Raw genomic sequence first — 19,379 nt, forward strand, 5'->3', positions numbered from 1 at the left:
AAATGATTATGTTGCTCTTCACACATTGGGTTTTCTTTTATGATAGTCAGAATCCTTCATTGTCACACCTGAACAGGAAGTATCACCGTGGAGGTGAGTTCTTCCCCTTACAGTTTTAATGAACGGCGACAGACGATTCTCTAACCCAATAAAAAATATCGTCATCCATCACTGGTAGGAAACGCTGGATCTTTGGTCTGTGAATAAATTCCACCCAATCACACCCAAGGATCCCCTGAATTAAAAGCAATACCCATCTGAGGAAGCAGACAACTCTTTGGATAATAGCACCGGCATCACCGCTGCGTTTAGCAATAGTTTCAAAGGCAAATGGAACACAAGCCCTAGGGGGTCTTGTGCTAAAGCTTTCACCAGAATAAAGCATCGAGAAAATTTACACTGAGTAATGCATTCAAACAACCACTCTATGGGAAATTTACATCATTGGCGATAAACAGCACTTTGGCAAACACACCCTTAATATACATCCTCTATATTTTTTGGTTGCCTTAGAATATCTATGGTATCATCAAAAACTCTTTGGGTACAATATTTCTTTCCCATCTTTGGTTCTCAGTATTTATAGTATGCAAAGCCCTTTTTCGATATTAAGGCCATTTTTAAAGCTTTGAGTTCAGTGCCTTGAAAGTGTCAAACTTTACAGTGTGATAAAGCTCGAATAGTTTGACAAAATCTAATGCACTTGTTGTTTTCACAGCATACACCATTCAAAGACAAACAATGTGAAACAAAAGCTCCTCCAAACATGAAATAAAAGAATTTGAAATGATAAACACCCACCTTGAGATAATAACCTCCCAACAGAGGTAGCAAGACATGGCAATGAAATGTTTTCACCTTGTCCCCTGAGACTGAGATAATACTGCACAACATGTGGTGAAAAGGAGGTAGTAATGTATGTACAAGAACAGAACACTGAGGTAGATAATCAGTCAGCAGGGCCCGACTGTGCCCTTCACTCCAGTGGAAAGTAAATTAAATATAATGAAAATGCATCACAGTACATTTCTGACATTCTTTTTAACATTCATCATGGGTGAGCTTTGGTTTGGGACAGACACCACCAAACACAGGCAAACAGGTAGAAAGTTGTATAAAAGAAACTGGAAATAAAAACGTTATAACAAACATTCATACAAACTCCTGAGGTAGGTCCGAAGCTAAAGCACATCTCCGCTTCGTCTCAGCTGCTGACTTGTGGATCCCGTGCGCATCAGGAATGTCCCCAGAGTGGGGAGGCCAACGAGGTAGAAGTGGTGTCGTTCCGGCTGCAGGTGAGCGGAGATGGACGCGGGCCCGGGCGATGTCACGATTCGGCCGCTTGGGAAGCGTGCAGGACGACGTGACAGCCCTCCAGGGTGCGGCAGAGCCGCGAGGTATCCGGGGCGGGGCGGTGAAGGGGACTCAGCTTCTTCTCATTTTCCACTTGAAAAGACTGCGTCAGCTCAGTGACAGCGTCCTCGTCGTTTGGTCCAAAAGATTCCGGTCTGGAGCTCTGACTCGTCGAAGGGTTGCTCATCTCCTCGTTGCTCTCTTCGTTGGAGTAGTGTCCAGAGTCGCCCGTCTCTTGGCTGCCCTCGCTGGTGTGAGAGCTCTCCGTGTGAAACGGGCCGTAGATGATCTCCCGCGAGGAAGGCGACAGGGGCCCTGAGATTGAATTCCCATCGTACCTCAGAACGGTTTTGCCAGCCTCGTACAAGCTGGCTCTATTCTCGGCCTAAAGAGATTGAAAAAAGATGGACAGAAGTTAAGACAAACAGAAACTAGACTGGAAAAAAAACTGACTGAGCTAAATACTGTCACACGATCACTCACGTCACTTTCAGCTTGATTTCTGATCTCCCTCTGGAAGATCAGCCACCTGTTACTTTGATTCTTGTTGCTGGCTGGACCAGCACCATTTACGACCATGCTAGATCCATCCTAGAGAAAACATATGAGAGGGATTTTTTCAATTAACCTGTGCTCTTTTCAATATAAAACACAAACCTATAAATTCAGTTTGGTTTCACTCACCCTAGGATCCAAAAAGTGACCAGTGATCATGGGAATATGAGCCTCCACATTGTCTGTATGGCGTTCGCTGGGCAGGGACATACCAGCACGTCGATCCTCACCAGCTCCCACAGCAATGACTTTGTGACTGGAGGATTTTCTGTGTCATACAGAGATCAAGATGTAAACAAATGTCACTAAAATATAGCTGTTCTCGTTTCCATATATATTGGAGAACTGTTTAAATTATTTTAAATGGTTATAATCAGTACCTGGGTCTGCCCTTGCTGAGGAGGATTAAGGCACATATAACAATACAGGCCAAGGCGATGCTCACACCAACAATGATCCCCGTCATGGACCTCTGGTCTAAGTTGTAGAGACCATCAGAGGACACTGGAAGATAACACATAATTTCATATTGGCTCACTTAATTAAAGTTCATGTTCTTAACAAGGCAGTAAATGGGAAAGGAAAGCTCAGAAAACATATTTTTGGTAGTTACTGCAGGATTGATACAGTATCTCATCATTACTATTTTAGATATTGTGTAGGTTTATGCCAAAAATTTGTTTGTGGTAAATCATTAAAGACATAAACAGAGGGCATTTAAACATTGTTATTTGTTATCCAGTTTGCCAGCCAGCCAGAAAATCTAAAACCCCCTTTTTCCTCCATTATTTCTGTAGTAACAGCTCATTGCCTTTGTGGGGCAGTGTTACCATTTCTCATTCATGATCATCACTGTGCGCGGCACTAGAAGTGAATTAAAAAGTACACTAGGCTTTGTATTAGAAAACATTGAGAGTTTCTCTATTTCTCTAAAGTAAATATGAAAATACTATAAATGAAACAAAAAAAGACTAGAATAAATAGAAATTAAGGATTTCTAGAAAAAAAGTTTTCAATCTAACTTTTGAATGAACACTGAAATTAAATGACAAAAAAATCTAGATTTCTTTTTTTTAACTCTATACTCCAGTATGCCTATAGTGAGCCACACATTTGTATTAACAGGCTCAGTAAGTGTTCTGACCTACCCCTCCTAGTGGATTGTTTTATGCCAGAGAGGAAACGTTAATCACTCTCCACACTTAAATTCTTACTAACAAGTATACATTATTAACAACAATGAATACAAGGTTCATAATCGCTTGTTTTCAATGATATAGCAATGAAAAACAACGTGTCGTTTCTGAAAAAATCAAAATAAGCGGCCTCCTAACCCCTTAATCCCAGTATATCCTGGTATAGCCATTTTTTAAACAAAGAAAACTCATACCAGAGTATAGCTCCACTTAAATATACCTACAAATAATAAGGATAAGACAAGAGGCAACTTTCGGGTAGACCTCAGTGTTTTCTGAAGTTTTACCTTCTGTGTCTGGGAAGTTGTCTGAGTTTCTGGGGTTCTTGCTGCGCTGGTTGCTTCCCCGTTTCAACACCAGTTCCACAATGTTCGAGAAAGGCCCGTCCCCGATCTGGTTTGAGGCGGAGATCTTTACCACGTAGACGTTCCCCGGCTCAAGCTTCTCCAGCAGTGCCATCGTGTGGCTTCCTGTGAACGGCAGCAGAATCATACAATGAGGATTAGTTAAAAAAATACCTCATACTCGTGCTCTTAATGATGAATAAATAACTGTAGACAACTTATATCATTTTTCATTATCTTTCTATGACAGAAGTGCCTGAAGCTGCTCAGGAGAAACACAACACACTTTGACTTGTGGTTTGTGATACTGTACTCAGGGATTGCAGATGAATAATATTGTACAAAGTATGATGATTATTGTAAAAATGTTACCCTCAAGCACTCACACACTCATTCTGTTACTCAGTGTGATTTAGGTATAAACAGTGGTTACATTTAAGTGACAGATTTTTTTGTTGTTGATATATTTACTCTAAAATACCTCATCACTAACATAACAGATGATCAAAATGAGGATGATCAGAACATATGATCCAGGTCACCACTCACCCTCCCTCTGCAGTATTTGCCAGTGTCCGGCCATCCAGGCTTGCTGGGAGGCGTACAGGATGGTGTACTTTGTAACCACCATGTTGGGCTCCGTGGGCTCCCTCCAGGACACCAGAGCTGTGTCTTCTTCGATCAGAGTCACTCGCAATCCTACAGGTGGTTGGCTGGGTGCTGTAGACAAAAAAATCACATTCACAATCAACAGCTAATATTTGAGTCTTTGCATTTGATTTGAGTCTGCACCCTGGATACACATAACACAACATAATCATGACAAAATGACGTTGCAGCGATGTCCCGGTTATTACCTGCTGGCAGCGTTTGATGGTAAACAACTGAACTCCAGGGACTCGACATCTCTTCCACATGGAGACGCACAACAAACTCATAGCGAGTGTTTGCAACCAGATTCTGAACCATCACGCTCTGTTTGGTTCTGTAAAAAAACAATATTCATACATGTTGGGCATTTAGCAGAGAATAACCCAGTTCCACTAATTGTATGAGATACTAATGTCTAAATGAATCTTAATTTAAAGGGTAAAATACTAAGTTATATATGTTTTTGTTTAGCTTACATTTGTATGAAGCGTATGGCAGAGGCATTGTGGGTGCCAACAGGTGTAATGCGGACTGTGTAGCTAACAGCCTTTCCACTGGTGAAAGCAGGACGGCTCCAGCGCAGGGACACTGCAGATGAATTTTTGGCCAAGACGATCATGTGATCTGGAGGTGGCGGGGAGGCTGTCGGTTGTTCTCTCGCCGCTGGATGATGCAAACAAAAGTCATAATTTTATCATAAATTAAAAATTGAATTTTTAACTTCTTTATTTAATTTTGAATCTCACAACTTCAGGAATAAACAAACAAAAGAAATGTACTTACACACACATCCTGGAGTGCTAACGGTTTGGTCTGTCTGATAACCATCTCCACCTTGGCTGACAGCCAGAATCTTGACATGATACTTTCTCCTTGGATCTGAAACCAAAATTAATCAATGTTTAGCTAAACTACCACTGAAGGTTGCTGAAACTGCTCAAATGACCTAGAATGGCACTCAGTAGAGAGCACACATCCACTCTTACGAAACTGGATCCAGATATTTATTGGATCTGCACTAAATTGCACACGTCAGCCTCAACATGCATTATTTTCTTCATCGAGAGCCAACAATTATTCTCTGAGAAATCAAAGAAATGTTTAAAAAACACCGTTTCTCACATTGTTTAAGAAAGTGAAAAAAAGTCTCATGTTAATCTGTCCAGTAGTGTTTGTGTTATCTTGCTAACTATCAAATAGACAGGGGTGAAATCATGATGTCCTTGGTGGAGGTCATAATCCAATAGGCTCCAAAGAAACTTGGAAAATAATAACAAAGCCTGAAGGATCATCATTAAAATATCAAACGTGATGGTCAACAAATAGAACTACATCATTTAAAAAAAAGAGACACTTTGACACTTAACTGCAGGAGGGTAAGTTGGTAGGACATAACTGGCCACCCCCCCATGCATGGACAATGCACGGTCTCCCTGAGTGAAACCAACCTCTAATTTATCATGTGTTGTCATGTGTTAGGAGCATGAGAAAGATCAACCAGCCCGAGGCCCGGTAAATATGGTGACATGGTCAATAAGCTGTGTGAAAATGTTCACAAAATGTACTTTCCCTTTGAAAGCCCATGAAGATTGAGGGGATGAGGTACAATGTGATTTGTTTGTATTGTGCACTTAGGATAATTAAGGACACACCAGGCTGTATCAGGACTGTCTTTAACACATCAGTAGGAGTCTCTGGATTGGACTCTATTCTCTGCATCAAATTTTAACAAAAAAAAAACAAAAAAACTGCAACTGCCTCAGCTCCTAAATCAGGTCAGCTTTAGAGAGCGTTAAGATTTGTTTTATGCCTCCGGTGTAAAAGGTCAGCGTATGGGTATTGACTGGCGAAGGCGGTGTGTCCACGCCTGTGGTGGGGGGCTGGGCCAGGGGCCGTGTTCAGCTGCTGGGATCCTAGGCCCATGGGACTGGGGGGGTTTGAATAGGGTCACGGGTCAGGCCAAGATAGAACAGAAGGAATCTGGGTGCAGGACAGCGTTATAGGAGCTGGGCCCCTTTTGTTTCCCCCTTCACATTCTTCCTACAGGTCTTGTGTAATAGCCTTCAACTTGGAGCGACCATGGTTCCAAAACAAGAGTTATACTGAGAACAGCGATGTTATAGAAAATGTAACTAATGACAGCGGCATGTGTCAATGTCCATATAGAAGCTTAACTAAAGAGTTTCTAGTGAGAAATAAAAATAAAACAATAATAAAGCTATTTTAACAATTACTTGTTCTAATAATTTCTATTTCAGCTTTTTTGTGTAAGTGGAGTTGGAGACAAAATATGCTTCAAGCCTCGCCCTATTAAAGAAATTGAAATAGTTTTGATCAGTGTAGACCTGGTTTATATTGCATATGCATAAACTGTTGTGGTTTATTTACATGGACAGCAAAGATGACCGGTGTGGGGGGGGGGGGGGGTGTGGTTGGGGTCCTATTCCACGTCTGCTGTCTCACGGCTAAAGGTCAGTGCCGTGGTCCAGCTCTGGCCAATCCCAGGGGTCTTTGTCTGTGTGCTACGGTGTCCAACTTAAAGGGGGGTAGTGACCAGGGGTCTTATGGGGCAGGTCTGGCCCTGGATACAGCACAATGGCCAGGGGATAATTATGCAACTGCAAGGATGGGAAGCTGGGGTGGGAGGGACATCTGGACCCTGACCCCTAACCCTGGGAACCTGATCGCACACAATGCTGCAGCAGGACTGGAGAGGGCTTCTGGTTAGGCAAGAGGGGTCAACCAGGAAGGAGGAGGGAAATGCAAATGCAGCATCCAACTGGCCACCGAATTAAATTGGGGCAGTGCAAAAGAAATCAATTTTGGAGAGAAGCTACTGATCTCTCTCTCTCTCTCTCTCTCTCTCTCTCTCTCTCTCTCTCTCTCTCTCTCTCTCTCTCTCTCTGTTTGTTGCCTTCGCAAGTCTAGAGGTCCAGATATGCGGCAAGAAACACAAATTAAATCTTCTATTTATATTCCCTACAACGAGACATGTAAGACCACAACAGTGGGTGACTCACCAAGGCCACTGATGGTGTACGTGTTGGTTTGAGCCTGCAGCTGGATGTGGGGCTGCTCCGGTTGACCTTCCTCATGGTAACACAGCCGGTAACCCTGGACAGCCACAGATTCGGTGGAGGTTTGCCAGCGTGCCACAATGCAGGTGCAGTTAAGCGGCTCAAGTTGAAGAACAGGGGCTGAAGGCACTGTTTAGGGAGGAGGGGGAGAAAGCAGGCATGGGATCAATAAAGACTCTTATTTTGAATATTATTGCACACAAAGGAGGACTAAACCTCTCAACAACAAAAACACAACAGGATGCTGGGTGTAGAAAGAAGTGGATTGATTGGAATACTGAACATTACAAGTGTCAGTTGTTATTTCAGCTTACATTTGCAACTGGATGTGTAGTAAAAATTCTCGATGTGGAGGAAATCCTAAATTAAATTTGTTGTATATTGCATGTAAAATTGTCTCTGTGATCTACATGTGCAACAAAATATAAAACTAAACTTCTGAAAACCAGAAAAACAGCTTTGGTGGACACACAGCCTCCCCCAACACACCAGGCCATGAACTAAGGCTATTCTTCCTCCCACATAGATGCCTGAGGCCCTCTCTTTATGACCCATGACTGAGGCCGCTCTGACATCACTGACAGCAGAGGGCAAAGGTTCCTGGGTAACCAACACAAAGACTGTGGGACAATGCTACAAGAGCAAACTCTACTCATAAGCTGGCCACTCTGCATGAGCTCCAGTGATCCTCTTGGTATTCTAAGTGCAGTAGAGCCCCGATGTGACCAGAGCAAAAGCACAGCCAGTTACAAGTTTGGCAAGTGATTTTATGACATGTACTTGTTAATTCTTAATCATATTCTATTAAAGATTGAATTTTAGATCTTTAAAATTAAAGATCAATGCTTTTGAACCAATTCTATAAATTCAAATTTGTATGAAAACTAGGCACAAATATATAAGGGAATTCATTCACAAATTGAGCAAACATGCCTGATTTCCGCACCAAAATTGAATCTGTGGGTTTACATCATCAGCTTTGAGGACATTTCATTTTCAGCCTTCTGCAGGTTTACCTTTGTTGCTGGAGGCTTTAGGTGTTCGGTGCGATGTCCAGGCTGGAGGCTCACACCAGCCCACGCGGGTGGCTGCAGCAATACGGAGCAGGTAGATGGTGTCAGGCTGGAGGCTCTCCAGGAGATATTCGGTGCTGTTCTGAGGTAGCGCCACGGAGTTGACAGTGGTGTCTGAAGCTGTGCGATAGGAAAGTCTGTATGCGGACACCTGACCACGGCTCAGCTTGGCTGGCAGCAGCTGCCAGCTCACCTGGATGTCTGTCGAGCTGCTGCTGGTCAGAGTTAGCTCTGGGGTACGCAAAGGCACTGCAGGAAGACAAGGATATCACCAATATGCTTGATCCAAAAAGCTCTGGACATTTGTATTTGTTATACTAAAAAATTAGCTGTTAGTGAGTAGAATATTTGCAAAAAAATTGCTAACTAGTGTGCCCATCCCCCTTTATCCCACTCAAAGTCTAGTCGGTACACAAATCACTTGCATGCATGTTAGGTTAACTACCAAAGTGATTTACTGTGAGGAATGCTGGAATTCTCAATGCTATGTGCTTACCATCCTCAAGGGTGTGTTGACTGACTTGGTCTGACATACGACTGGCTCCCATTGGCATATAGGCCACGATGTAAAAGCTGTAGTTTCGAGCAGGCTCAAGGTCATCGATGATATAACTGGTCGTGTCATTGCCGATGACAACTTGGTATTCTTCGTTGTTGAGCCCTGACATGCAACAGACCAGAAAACACGTTAGGGGATAGGTTGAGGTTTTCCAAAGAGGAGGAGACTGTCAAGCATATCGCACTCAAACTCATCCTCTCCACATGTTTAGAACATGTGCAATGCCCCAGGACATGTGCAATGTCCTGGGAGTAGTTGCATCCCAACTACTCCCAGGACTCTTAAAGCAAACTAAATACAATGTAATACCTTGTTTACTACCGAGGCTTGATAGAAAACTATCAAGTTAATGGTCTGAGTTAATTATATCCATGCATTAGTCCTTCGCTAGACTTTTAAAAAGCTACCGTGTCCCTTTTACTGCATGAAGAATGAGCTGGGGTGTGAACAATGGGTTGGATAAGCCCGTTGTCATTTCAGTGAAGTTGCCATTCTGAGTCTGCCTTGACCCCTGCTCTGTGCAGCATCAACAGATGGCCTTCACCAAGTAGAGCTGATGTGAGAGCGAGTATGTTTATTGTGGTAATGGAATGATGACTACGCTGCACTTATATAGCGTAGTTGTGTGTTAGCAACCACTCAAAACTTTTTACCCTTCAAGAAACATTTACTGATTCATTCACACTGCCCTACAATTGTAGCACCTATTCATATTAACATTCTGATGAAATAGCCTTGAGGGGAAATTAAGGGTCTGGTCTCAAGGTATGGCGGAGCAGGGGATCAAATCACCGACCCATTAGTGGACGAAACTTTCTACCGCCCAATCCACAGCCACTTGTGTTTGGCTGTCATCTTGCATCTCTTCAAACCTTTATCTTTCCCAGTTCCCCAAATCATAAGTGACTGGATTAATCCTCTCACCTTCAGCCTTCATGTAGTGGATGGAGTAGGCAATGACTTTGTCCGCGTTGTAGAGCGGCCTCTCCCAGGCCAGTAAGATAGCAGAGCTTGAGATTGTCTCTGCGTGGATATTTCTTGGTGCACTGGGCCGGTCCTCGGACATGACAACGATAAGGCGAGCCAAGGACAGCACAGAGCCCTGTTCATTCTCTGCCAAGCACTGATAGATGGCGTCATCCTCTGGGATGATCTGGGTAATCACCAATTTACTGCGCAAAAAAAAAGCCAGAACATTAACTCAATGACATATATTGATATTATTCAGTTCGCTTTCATGGTACTTATTATGTTGGGTCTGATCGGGAACCCTAGGCTTGTTGTACAGTACCTGTTATACATTTTGATCCTCCCATTTAAGTGAACCTGTTCTCCGTTTTTCAACCAGCTGATGCGTGGCAGGGGCACTCCCTCTGCCTGGCACATAAACCTGGCAGTGCCTGCTCTTGGACGGGTCTGGCTCTCAGGCCTCTCGACAATGGATGGCGGTTCTGAAATAGAGGTTTAAGAGAAAAGTAATGTAATTGTATAAAAAAACTAATTCTAACGGTTTTGTTGTGTTATAAAATATGCAATAGAAGAACTAGACAGAAGAGGCTGTGTGAGGACCTCTGAGAGGAGAGTTTACAGTACCTAGAACTGTGACGTTGGCTGCAGCAATAGTGTAGTTGCGGGTTCCAGGTGTGGTGGCCCTGCAGAGGTAGACTCCAGTGTGCTTGGAGCTGACATCAGTAATAACCAGGTTCCCGTTGCCCAGAACTTTGGCATTGTACACATCGATTGGTTGACTGTCGGCCCTGCTCCAGGAGATGATGGGCCAGGGGTTCCCCGTGGCAACACACTCCAGCACCACAGTTTTGTGGAGAGAAACAGTGACATTCTGAGGTCCAGCAATGATTCGGGGCCTCTGACGGGGTTTAGGACCTGCACCTTTATGGGAACATTTCGGGAAATGAATTCAGAGTTGTCCAGACAGAGTGATGGTTTATTTTTCGGTATGATGGTTTAAACAGATGAAGTGTCTTTACCCTGATTGACTGTCAGCGTGGCTTCTCTACTCTTCAAACGGCTGCCGATGTTCGTTGCCACACATCGATACTGTCCAGCATCTTCCAGCTGAACATTGTGAATTTGAAGAACTCCATTGGGCAGAACCGTAATTCTACAAACACACAAAGGTAACATTACGACGGTGTATAAAACTAGAGCTAGACCGTTTTGGATTTTTGTGGGCAAACAGTGACATCCCTATTGAGGAGTAAATCCTTTTCAGTACCGATATATCTGCCAATTTGGCTTCTATCTAAAACAACTCATGTGTGCAGGTACCTGTCTGTCTGAAGTGGCAATGTGCTTTGGTTGAGCTCCCACGTGATGGTGGCCGGAGGGCTGGAGGGGACCGCACAGGAGAAACGTGCCACTGACGCCTCAGTCACCTCCACAGGCACGGGATGCAACAGAAACTTTGAGATACCTGTGGAGAAAAACGAATTAGAAAACCAAAGCCATTCATCTGCATAGAGAACCTTAACTAAAACCCACCTTACCAACCTACTTGACCATTAATGGGTGTTTGCTTTAGGAGTGGGCTTCTGAATTGGATATTCATCATGATTATTTACTCAAATGTACTTCACAGTTGCTCCTGAATGTCACACACTGAAATATTGTATTTTCTCCCACTCCTGGGTAAACATTATACATTATGTATGCACAGCAATGACTTTGATGGATGTTAACTGCTTCTATGAAAGGAATTGATCTCCGTAAGTCTCTGTGATCTTGCTGTTGTGCAGATGAGCTATCGGGTCCCATACTGACCAGCTGGGCCGATCAATTCAATCAATAGAAGAATGACACTGAATGATGCATTGTTATAGATAAAAAACAATCAATTCCCTTTGCATTAGAAGGATTGTGAGCAACCACGAGGAATAGAAAATATGAAAAACAACAGTGTAAGACAAGGGTAAACCTATTTCTTACAGAAGACTGTCACACTACTCGAAGGCAAGCTATTGCAATTTGATGTTATAATATACTTATTTCCCAGCTATGCATATATAAACTTTATAACCATGATGTGTATAACTATATTATATATAAATATTCTTGTTTTATAATAACTGAAAGAGCAGTGCAAAGTTTGCTGAGTCACCCTCTGTGCCTATGCTTTATGCTGTATAAGGTCTTTCGAATAATCAACACAAATTAGAAACCCATGATCTGCATTAATATGGAGCACGCTGTATAAGATATGAACAGTGACCTTCATTCATTTAGGTGATAGCTCTCTCCCTTCCCCCTCACTCACAGGAAGGAAGTCAATATCATGTTAAAGAAATCAATATCCTGTTCTCCCAATGAAACTCCACATTTAAATACAGAGCTTTGGGACGTCCAAATTAAAGACCAATCCTTTAATTTAGGAGCTAATCTCATCAATACTACACACATGGACTGGTTACACAGTTTATGTGCAGTAGGAGGTTAGAATAAATTATATGGTGGTGTGTTGGTAATATTCTGTGGAAATTGTCGTGGGTTTAGGTTTGGGTTTATGATGAGTGCAAAATAATGCCTCTGGCCCCTGGCTGTCGCCCGCTTGGAGGCGAAACAATCCTGGCCAATCTTCTGACAGCAGCCCTTACTGGTGAGCATCATGACAAATCCTCAGGAAGAAGTTAAACAACATGTTGTTTACTCTCATCCGAGTGACCAGAGACGATCTTGACTCTGGCTGGGGACAGAGATGTAGATGGTGGGTGTGGCCTACGCAGACCGATCTGCTAATTTGCTCGCCTCTGTTGTAAAGAACAAATCAATGTCTGGGTCAAACATCACAAAGGTTTCTCTCAAGAGGTCAGAGTTCGCCGCAAACCCCGGTGCATTCAATTTGAGCCCAAACTGGACAAGAGATCGAAGCCAGTTTACCATTAGTCCACAAAAGAGAAGCCTATGAGACTTGTGTTGTTTCTAACCTCTACAAAACCCTTATAAAAATGATAACCATCAGCAAAGCACATGCAGAACACATAAACTTATTTGTGCAATTACTTTAAGAGTTTTATGATGAAGAACTGACGCCCTCAGTAAATCTAGGAAGTGCTGAAAGTGGCGATGTCTCCCTTGGACTGCAAGAATAAACACTTCTTGAACGTAAACATGTTTTTGAAAACACTTTCTACTGCGGAATATCAGGTCTGTCCCTTCGCTTGACAAGCTGCAGCCGTTCTTGGACAAAAGGGCTCTGCTTGACAGGGCAACAGAGGGCCTGGTGCAGTGAAAGGGATTGTGGGATTGGAGAAAGAACAGCAGGGCGGCCCGGGCAGAGCAGAACGGTGACATCACAAAGCCTTTCCCTGCTGACCCCTGACCCCCCAGGACCTCTGGACAGAAGGCGAGAACAGCAGAGGCCCATCCTCCACTCCCAACCTACAGCTGACCAAAAACCTTTAACCCTTTCACTGACAAAGGCTGGACCCCAGACCAAACTTGACATTTGAGGATTTTTCTGTTCTCATGGCCTAGTCAAGTTTGTTTGTCCTTTAATACACCAACAGTTGCAGCCAGATTCTCAGGGAGTAAATGTGTGTTGTGAAATTACTGCTTGGATTTATTTTCACGTTTGTATCTTTAAATTTTGAAAATATCTTCCTGCATTCTAGTTTCATCAAGTTCTTAATCAAGTTGCACTGTTGAGACACAATGCAACAAAATGTGTTATTTGGTATCCTCAGTGCCATTGTCAAGATCACTGGACTTCAGGGGACTTTCAGATGACAAATCATGGGATATCCCTTCCAAGACTTGTGAAGAGAGACCATGGTAGGCCAGGCCCAGTGAATAGGCACAGCTGTCCTGTCCACTGATAAGTGGACAAACAAATGCCCTGAAAACGTAGCCTTTTCTTCTGGGGCAGTCAGGGGCACTCCAAACAAAGGCTAAAAGGCAAATGGCCTTTCAGGGATTCCTCTGTGTAGCAGACCATTCAGCAATCACACGGCCACGGCCTGCAGTGACATTGTGACCCCACTAGCCAGAGAGAGGGAAGGCTAATTTCTATTTTTTGCAAATGTGTCCTGAGCACTCTCATACAAGTTCAAGTTGTACTTTTCCTCAAAACAAGGAAAAGACAGTGCAGTCCGAATCAGCGCTGACTATTTATGGAGTATTTATGAGCTTTGAGATAGACTCTCCATCAATCTTTAACTGTCTCTTAAAATGTCCCTTTAACTGGCCTGACAGCTTTAAACTCCAGCGCAGTGAAGTCTGAACAACTTCCAGGGACATGGAACCCCAGACTATACCCAGTAAAGAAAAAAAAGAAGAAGAGAGGGGTTGGTTACATCTGCTTCCCATCTCCAGGTTAATAACCCACGAACCTGCGATTCTAATGCCTTCATGATGACACCACATAGTAGATATCACCAACAACTTTAACCCATTTCACCTCGGCCTCAACAGTGGAAACTGAGGGATAAAGTCTATCCTGTAGCCCTTGGGAATTCCTCTCACCCTTTGCTCCATACTTACTTGCGATAGTCAGACGTGATCTTTGGCTTAGGATAGCTCCATATTTGTTCTGTGAGAGGCACTGGTAGAATCCTTCATCTGAATCCTCCTTGGTATGCTTAATCTTTGGTATGTACAGGGAGCCGTTAGGCAGAAACTGTATGTGCTCGCTTTCTCCCAACCGTAGTCCGTTCTTCAGCCACCTGATAGTGACCGGCGGCTGCCCGTGGGCCTGACAGTCCAAGACAGCGGGGTCCTTCGGCAGTGCAGTAACATCACTGGGTTCTGTGATGAAGGACAACTCACTGAAACACACAACACCTGGAGGAAGACAAAGGTAACATTAGAAAAGACTTGTATTATGTTCCTGAGTGCTGACAGCTGTATATGCTGACAGGCCATATATATCAGGTACGACATAATATATATGTATATACATATATATATATATATATATATATATATACACATATTAAGTGCTTCACAATGTCTTACAAATAAAACAATAACAGAAACACTACAAAAATATATAGAGCTTGAGAGTAATATGAAAACAAATGTAACATTAGAAAATAGTTTTTTTTTATGTTTGTAAGCACTGGATGACATGGACAGCTGTATATCCTGAGAGGCTATATGCATATCAGGTGCTACATGAAAAATATACATATGTACTATAAATAAAAAGAAAACAGAGAAATTCGACCAAATGTACAAAACTTGAAAATAATATTAAAAAACAAACAGAAATGTGAAACTACATGCTTATCTTTTTCTGCATCGCTTATTCTCTAAATTATATCAGCAAACATGATAGTACATCATAGTAATAGTACATAATTGTAAGGATAACTATGTTGATGAGGCTTGAAAAATACAACTTATCTCTCGACACAAGTGTTAAAGCATAAGCAGCTGTATTATTGAATGTGGTATGTGATATCTTCTGTTAAATAGAAAACTACACAATAAGTTATGGTGATTTAAAATTTATATTTGCTGCCTGTCATTAACATAAAGCATGAAGTCTGTGAGCATCCGAACCAATGAGACAGAGCAGCTGAATACACAGTGAAAGTCTTATTCTCAATCAGAGTGGTTTCAAAAAAAGTCATGTTTTCTTTTAACACTATAGATGTGATCGGTTGTGATGTGTGTGTTTCAGTGGTGATCGTTTTACGTACGTAGCGAACACACACACACACAGATATAGCCCTAACCCACCAGGTCAGACTGAGCACACACACTATCCACGATTCCATCAAAAACAAAAACAACACACTTACTCGACAGAGGCATGAAGAGGGCAAAGAGCAGCCACCGCTGGAGCACCCTCATCTTAAACTTGGTCATTTATCCGGAGAGTTGGCTCATTTCCCCCGAACGATCACCACCACGACCGGCGCCGCTCGCTGCGTCCTGCTTGCGCTCCGTAGATCCACTGGACTGCTTCTGCTGCTGCGGGCCGAGGAGCGTCCGCTGCACCCGGGGAGCCGGGGACCCCCTCCCCTCTGACGCATGCGCTGTCTGTGTGTGTGTGTGTGTGTGTGTGTGTGTGTATACATGTGTGTGTGTGTGTGTTTGTCTTTCTATACTTTTGAGGGCCAATTTTGGCTCAATATCATCACTGTGAGGACATTTTGAGTGTTTCTCTCAAATTCAGAGGGTTGTATAGTGTTATAGTCGAACCTTTAGTTGTGATGGTTAAGATTGGGGTAAGGGGCTAGGGAATACATTATGTCAATGAGTGTCTTCAAAACTATAGTACAACTGTGCGTTTGTGTTATTTATGTGTGTTACCTCTAAACACTGACCCTATCAGCACCATTAAACCTCATGGGGACCAAAAACAGTCCTGATGAGGCAAAACTTAATTTCTGATGAATTGGTTAAGGTTCAGGTTAAGATTTGAATTGTGACCAGGTTAAGGTTATAGTTAGGAATTAATTGGTCATTCTTGAGGTGTTTGTTAGGCTGGCCACAATGAATGGAAGTTAATGCAAAGTCCTAGTAAGGATAGTTGCACAAACCAATGTGTGTGTGTATGGTGGTGGTGTTACTCATGTTGTAGTCTGTTTAAAAAGTCACACTAAGTCATTACTATCCGTTGTGTAGACGAGTCATGATGGGGTACGGTTGTGTTCAGGTTAAGGTTAGGTTCAGGAAAGGGAGTTCTGGTTAAGCCAAGGACCTCATCCGCATCTGGAGCTGAATCCACCAGGACAGATGTGATCAGAGGTTCCCATCAGATATAATACTCCATATAATAACCAGACTTGGTGTCCGTGGCCTTATTAACCTCACAATTCTTACTTTGACATTAATAACTGGGAACTTTGAAAAGTGCTCACACACAAGAACTTTTAAACTGCACTTTAAGGCACCCCACAGTTTCTCCATTTGAATTAGTGTTGTTCATTTTTACACACAGTCTGTTTGCATCCTTGGCTTTTGCTTCTTTTATGTGTGCATTTGTCTTTGGTTACTGTTATGTGACTAAACTGTCATATTGTTGTTATGATGATTTTTATTTTTAATTACACTCGTCATTAGTTTTGGGATCAATCAATAAAACAATTCTGTGAAACGTTACAAACCATCTATCACAACTTTCACAGATACCTTAAAATGTCTCATGTTTTACAACCAACAGTTCAAAAAACCCAGAATAATTTGTTTACATTCATACGGTTCATACGCACAGTTTCATTATATTTACTTGAAAAAAGGAAAAAAAGGCAATTAACTGTATCAAGATAGCTGAGTGTAAAAATAGCAGTTGACAATTCTTCTGCTGACTGACTAATGCTCAACGTCTAGTTGCTGTGATGTTGTGTTTACATAGTTAAAAGATCTTTCCCTATAGTTTTAATGTTTATCAATCGAAATGAGACTCTGCACAAACAAAGGTTTCAGGTTTCAGGTCCAATAAAAGTTGCTTGATATTCTCTCTGGTCCAATAACTTCCAAATGTTTTGAACCTTATACGAATCACATTAGGATTCTGTTTCTCCATGCTACTTTTCCTGCCTACTTTGTATTTCAGGAACTAGGACCCATCTGAAAAGGGAACCCATCTCTTTTGCTTTTCTATTCCCAGGTTCTCCTCTTTTCACCCATTAAATAGTGAGTGATTTAAGGATTGAACTAGGAGAAGTTTTATAATTTTTAAAGGCCTTTCACACAATGTTTTGTTCTTTGGCTTTATGAGTTTATCAGCTTTTTTTTGGATAAAGTCATTCAACAAGTTCAGAGTTTGAATTTCATTTCGTCAGATTCTTTAACACACTATTTGAACCTGAAATGTACACAAACATCAAGGTCTGATCGGCTCCACAGAGGACGTCTCTACATACTGTGATTTTCAAAGTGTGAACCCATCAGTGATTAAAGGCTGATTTCCCATGAAACAAATACATTTTTGAGATCTTCTTTCCTGTTTATCAGATTTTTAAACAAACAAAACAAGATGAGGACAGTGAATTATCAGTCACCAAAGGCCAGTGGTAATAAGGTCACACTGGACAGCATCTGCTCCTTCTACAGGACCTGGTAATTATGAAGAGGTATTGATGGCTGCATGTCAGCTGCCTAATGAATTCAGATATTGATCCAGCGACCGTGCCTTTTGACAATGACCCTCCCCGTCTCCCGGCCCTCATTCAGCAGCACTACAATGGGCTCCAGCTGTGAGATCAGTCGTGCTGCATCAGCAGAAACAACCCTCCGATGGCACAGGTAAATTCAGTCATCACATTCAGGGAGGGAGATTTGTTGTTTCTTTTCAAAGATACTATTTAAGTCTTAGTCTAAATAATATCTACGGATGGTTGTATAATGATTTGAGGGGAGTTTTGTATCAAACATGCAACTCCACACTTCACTAACCAATCAAATAAGGAGCGCAGAGTGTAATTATGTATTGATTAGAGCTAACTATTGATCTTATCATCCATTCTATAAGACATAGTTATAACTCAAACGCTCAAAATTAATGCTTGGGTAAATAGAATCCTGTGATACATTTACTCAATAGATTATATTTTTTAATATGTTATTTACAGCTTCAGATTTTTACAAAAGGAAACTATACTGAATAGACACACTAAATGGAATACTTTGTTAATATTACTCTGGGACCAGAGTAATTTTAACTATTCGGTGTATCTGGTTTGTGAAAACGCAACACTTGTTATTATTTATACTTATACTACTAGTACTACTACTAAAAAATACTATTAATAATAATAATAGTTTTTATTTAATATTGCCTATCTAGACACCTTATAATACATCAATAATAAAACACAGGAATAATTTATAACAGTAATTACCCAAGTTCTAATCAGGTTAAGAGGCCTACACACCTACAGTGTGCAAACACAATAGTGACTAATAGTATTACTATTATTAACATAGTGTTATTATTATAGAATTAGTAATAGTAATACTACTTTCATATACAGGAGGCAATGACGGGAAGATGTGGTTTAGTTTTGTTTTTCAGGAGAGTAGTCAATGCATCACCTATAGATTTTGAGATCGGTTTATTAATTATTCTAAATTTAGTAAGAAACATATTCATATAGTATTATGTATTTAAATGACATTTATTAAAGAAACATTGTAGCTTACCAGCAATGGTTGTTCATAATTTTTTGTATTCACATGCATCAGTTCACAGAGATGAAAAACGCTGATATTCAATTTTTGTGAAAAAAAAATTAAGATGTCCTCACTCTCATTGAGATCTATTGGCTGTCAGTGATTCAAATAAAGAGTCATCTGTAATGGTGTTTATCTTTACCTTTATCTTCACATTGTTTGTTGTGAAGTGTTGTGTTATTGATAAATTGTGTACAAACAGGAAACACAATCACTTATTCCTTGTGAAATATGTCGACTCACAATGACTAATGTTGTTCTGCGGAGGTCGGGGTTAGCGCGAGGCAGGCGGTGATCAATAGGGTTAAGGTCATTAACATGTTATGAATATCACGAGGCCATGGGAAAGAAGAGCAGGGGGCCGGAGAGCTGGACTCTGATTGGCTGGTGTGTGTCTCTAGGAGAGGCCACCCCCCGCTGACCTCAGAGGC

The 19,379-nt window shown here is 41.8% G+C and overlaps 1 protein-coding gene across 1 annotated transcript; it reads right to left on the bottom strand.

Annotated features, from left to right (window-relative positions):
- Positions 1-627: 627 nt before the first annotated feature.
- prtgb (protogenin homolog b (Gallus gallus)) lies at positions 628-15,636 on the bottom strand. The gene is made up of 19 exons (XM_062389803.1): positions 15,570-15,636; positions 14,305-14,604; positions 11,098-11,242; positions 10,797-10,930; positions 10,402-10,698; positions 10,100-10,259; positions 9,733-9,980; positions 8,746-8,910; positions 8,193-8,498; positions 7,120-7,305; positions 4,883-4,978; positions 4,576-4,762; positions 4,306-4,433; positions 3,998-4,168; positions 3,392-3,574; positions 2,289-2,412; positions 2,038-2,176; positions 1,837-1,944; positions 628-1,738 (listed from the first exon to the last, which is right to left on the bottom strand). Exons 1-19 carry the CDS (start codon positions 15,634-15,636, stop codon positions 1,328-1,330), a joined length of 3,555 nt encoding a protein of 1,184 aa, XP_062245787.1. The 3' UTR covers positions 628-1,327.
- Between the last annotated feature and the right edge of the window lie 3,743 nt (positions 15,637-19,379).

The sequence above is a fragment of the Platichthys flesus genome, chromosome 6 (assembly GCF_949316205.1).
Source record: "Platichthys flesus chromosome 6, fPlaFle2.1, whole genome shotgun sequence".
NCBI lineage: Eukaryota > Metazoa > Chordata > Actinopteri > Pleuronectiformes > Pleuronectidae > Platichthys > Platichthys flesus.

What these genes read in the sequence shown, in the direction of transcription:
- prtgb (XM_062389803.1), bottom strand. Translation starts at nt 15,636, where the DNA reads ATGACCAAGTTTAAGATGAGGGTGCTCCAGCGGTGGCTGCTCTTTGCC. An exon ending in TAGCACTCCAGGATGTGTGT is followed by an intron (nt 4,763 to 4,882) that starts GTAAGTACATTT and finishes TGCATCATCCAG; the next exon opens with CGGCGAGAGAACAACCGACA. An exon ending in GTCACTTTTTGGATCCTAGG is followed by an intron (nt 1,945 to 2,037) that starts GTGAGTGAAACC and finishes TGTTTTCTCTAG; the next exon opens with GATGGATCTAGCATGGTCGT.